Source organism: Centruroides sculpturatus, unplaced genomic scaffold (genome assembly GCF_000671375.1).
Source record: "Centruroides sculpturatus isolate CEXI.00-Female unplaced genomic scaffold, Cexi_2.0 scaffold972, whole genome shotgun sequence".
Classification (NCBI taxonomy): Eukaryota; Metazoa; Arthropoda; class Arachnida; order Scorpiones; family Buthidae; genus Centruroides; species Centruroides sculpturatus.
Genome location: NW_019385184.1, coordinates 324,465 through 328,756, shown reverse-complemented (window position 1 = coordinate 328,756; position 4,292 = coordinate 324,465). Strand labels below are relative to the sequence as shown.

The window sequence follows — 4,292 nt, the reverse complement described above, 5'->3', positions numbered from 1 at the left end:
TACAGTACATTAATTATTTTACTACAGAGAACACACTGTGTGGGAAGGCATTTGACTTTGTTTGTGAAGATTACGATTCTAAAAGATAATTCCAAAAGACAAATCATCCATACATATAATTACTATTTCAAATAATCATTTGTTTTCTGATTTCATTAAAGGAGAAATAAATATGAACTGGTTTTCATAGAAAAAAATATTGTTAATTGTAGAAGAAAACAAAGTTGCTTTAAGAGCAATAGTATCATTACCAGATGTAATAGAAAATTACTAAATGGATTTTTGATCTTTCAGATTTTTTTGAAAATTGAAATAGTAAATTTTACACACAACTAATTTGAATTTCCATTAAGATGATATAGTTAAGAAATATTAAATATTAATAAGTAAAAAATCTGAAGAAAGGATATTTTTTAGATGTTTCTACAAAACAAAAACAGATAATAGCAATGATAAAATTTTATCAGTGCCTGATCTCAAACAAGTAATTTCAAATACTGTATCAACAACAAAAATTTCCAAGAATATTTAACAAAAAAAAAATATAAATAAAATAAGATCATTAATTAAAAAGTGCATGATAATTCTTATTAAATAATGTGATACACATTTAACATTAAAAAAAATACTTCTTATAAATTAACATGTGTTATTTTGAACATAATATGGAAATATGATTTTTTGTAAAAAAAAATTGTTTTGTTCATAAAAATTATATATTTTAGAAAATATATACAATATATAACTGACTGTTAAATGAATAAGTAATAGTTAAAGATTTAAAGCTATAGTTTTATCATATTATAACAGAATCTTTAAATTGCAAACTTCTCAACACCATATAAAAATAGAAATTTTCACTGCTTTCAGGTAGACAAATATTTTATTATTTGTAAACATTTTCAACCTTTTTCAGCCTGCTTCAATTGCAGAAATTCTTATAATAGAATATCAAATGTTATAAAATCAATGGAATAAATAAATAAAAAATATAAATTTATTTTTGGTTAATTTTATTTGTATTTTGTAGTCAATTTTCATTTAGAATAATGTTTAATATTTATATTTATGTATTAATTTGAATTTAAACTGTTGTTCAATTCTATAACATCCAATATTCCATTACAAGAATTTCCATAACTGAAGCCAGCCTAAAAAGGCCATACACATTTTTACATATAATAAAACATTTGGTTTCTTTATTATATATAAAAGTCTGAAAGTAGTGTAAATTTCTATTTTTATATAAAAAGAAATAACTCTCAATATTAACTGATTGGAACATTAAGAATTAATCTGTAGATAATGTTTTTTCACTTATAATCCTATAAAATGGTTTTGTGAACTACATACACATATAAAGATAAATAACTATTAAAAAAAGCTATGTAATAAAATAAACCAAAATGTAGAATTTAAAAAACCAATTTATAAACCAACCAGATAACAAGTTTTTTGGAATATTTTTATACAAAAAATTTAATCAATCAAAAATTTGATTTGGTACAGAAGCCAAATAATTAGATTAATTTTACTTATTTAATATTGAAGTTATGTACAGAAAAAACAATTGATCAAAAGTAAAATTCAAATCCACAATCATTAAATAAACCCACATATTATAAAAATAAAATTGAATGTTACATTAAAATAAAAATGATTTTGATTCTATAATTTATTTGATGGGGAAAAACAGATAAATCATAAAATTAAGAAACTATTTCTACCTTAATAGAAGAGATGTAATCAGACTGCTTCATTATCTTAACTTATATTGTTTATGGATCGGGCCATTACTTTCCAGTATTAAAGATTATGTATCAGAATTATGTTTTAACTTCCATAAAAAACTGGAATATCATTTTAAAATATATATTCAATTTAAGATTTAAATCATAATATGGAGAATAAAAATAAAATTTATGAGAAATTTCTATTCCTACTACAAGTTATGATAGAGCAGTTGATATATTATTTCAGAATAAATTATTAATATATTATTTAAGAGAAATTTTTATATAACAGATGATAATTATTTTTACAAAAATAATTTATTTAAGATTAAGTACATTATTATATACAAACATCAAGTATACTTACTAAGAAAGATTTCAATTTTGAATATAATAAATCAAATGTTAATATTAAACTTGTTGAATAGAATATTTGATATTCAGTATTATATGACTATGAAAATTCTAAAAATCCACATAATTTTTATAAGAATAATTTGTAGTCATGTTTATTAGCCAGATAAAATTTAAATAAACTATTAATACAAATTTAATTTGTTAAAAATCTAACAACTAAAAAAACAGAAAACTGTTGAAATTGTCTTGAGTTTTCATCATTTATATGATACACATTATGCCTATACAATATATAAAATTTATAGTAATTTTTTCTTCTTTCATAGAAAAAGTCGTTTCTGTTAGATATGTACAGGCATCTTGAAAGAATTTATTACTTTACATTATTTATATAAATTTGCTTATAAAACTCTGAATTTGTACAATATTATTTGACAAACCTCATTGATGTCATCATGAAATCAAATTTCCAGTTTAATAATATTGCACAGGGATAAATAAGCTAAAAATTTTTCTATAAAAAAACAAAGTTAATGCACAGATTTTTGCTAATAATACATAAATTATATACTGATGGATTTTCATTCAATTTTTGCTATTGATGCAATTTTTGTCTATATCCATCTGGCATAAGTGACCACTAATTAACTTTTATTATACTAATTTACCATCTAATTTGATCTTTGTATCGATCATGTACACTCCATCTCTTTAATGTTTCGTAACCTAATACTATAAAAAATGAAGATATAGTTGACTGCACGAGTCTTGCCGATAAACCTTTTTTAAATATTCCAAGTTTTTCTTCTTCCCATAAATTATACAATGCTGTTGAAAAGGAATTCATTCTTTGTACCTGCAATTGAAACATTTTGAATGTTGATAAAATCTTAGCAAAATTTTAATGATGCTTACAAATATTTTATTTTTTATATAAAAAGTAGTGACATGTAATACAAATATACTTATATCTGCATTAACATCGAGAGTTTCTTAACCCTCTTAAAAAAATTCTGTAGAAAAGATTGTCTCTGCAATGGAAGACTGTTGTTCCTGGTAATTTGACATGATGAAAATGGAGACTTTAGTCTTTTCTATGGAATTTTTTTTAATGTGTAACTTTGTCAGTCGCTTTTTTAAATTTGTTATATTTCAATGATTCTCAAATTGTGGAGCATGCCTCCCAGAAGAGCACAATCCTTTCTAGAGAAGATCAAGAAATTATTGTTTATTTTCAAGTAGAATTCTTGCACATACTCCATATATTATCCATACTCTAGTTTAAGTAACCTAGCATTAAAAACAATTGCGACTTATATCTTTGTTTTATTAATACAGTAGAGTCCCGAAAACTCAGCCTAATGTGGACCAAAGGGTGGCTGAGTTTGTGAAAATGCCGGGTTATCGGGAATGGGGTTAAAAAAAGAATAAGTACAAGTGTTTCCTCTGAGGAAACACTTGTACTTATTCTTTTTTTACAAGTACTGTACTGTACTTGTATGTATTGTTTGCTTGAGAATACAATCAGAGAATAAACTGCCCAAATATCCTTAAACAAAGGAAAAGTACAGTACATACTTTATGAAGGCCTTTACTACATGAAAATGAAAATTAATGAATACACATTGTACAGTAATTTACCTGATAAGACAGACCCCAGAAAAATACTTTATGAGGCATAAAGCTGTCTATAGTGAAAATTAACTAGGGATTTTTTCGCTCTGCCAGGGTGTGGCCGAGTTATCCAGAGTGCCAGGTTATCGAGTGCCGAGTTTTCGGGACTCTACTGTACTATTAAATTACAAGTTATTATTGTGGTTATCACCAAAATGTAGTCATAATGAAACCAAAATTTAATTTCATTTAGTAGCTAAAATTTCTGTATGCTATTTAAATTTTGTTATTTAAAAATATACCATCAAAATATGCATGTAAATCTGAGATAACACTTAATGCCAATATCTAAGCCAAATTACTTAGCATTTTAATTATTAATAGTAGCTCATGTTTTTGATCTCCATTCTTCCAGCTTGTTCAAACTGTATAATAAATTCCTCAGACACAGTAATGAATCAGTAATTTGCTAATAATCAATCAATGCTGATAAATGATTATAAATTTATAATATTTATAAAAAATGTTGAAAACATCTGTTACATTTTCACTGTTTAATATATAATGTCATATGTACGCATCTATTTC

At 24.1% G+C, this 4,292-nt stretch overlaps 1 protein-coding gene across 5 annotated transcripts in view; it reads right to left on the bottom strand.

Annotated features, from left to right (window-relative positions):
* Positions 1 to 2,102: 2,102 nt before the first annotated feature.
* Positions 2,103 to 4,292, bottom strand: part of LOC111635881 (solute carrier family 25 member 44-like) — a 14,878-nt gene continuing 12,688 nt past the window's right edge. For all 5 annotated transcript variants that reach the window (XM_023380999.1, XM_023381002.1, XM_023381001.1 and 2 more), the window contains exon 4: positions 2,103 to 2,946. In XM_023380999.1, the coding sequence (XP_023236767.1) occupies positions 2,755 to 2,946 (192 nt within the window). In that variant the 3' untranslated portion in view covers positions 2,103 to 2,754. The remainder of the gene's footprint in view (positions 2,947 to 4,292) is intronic.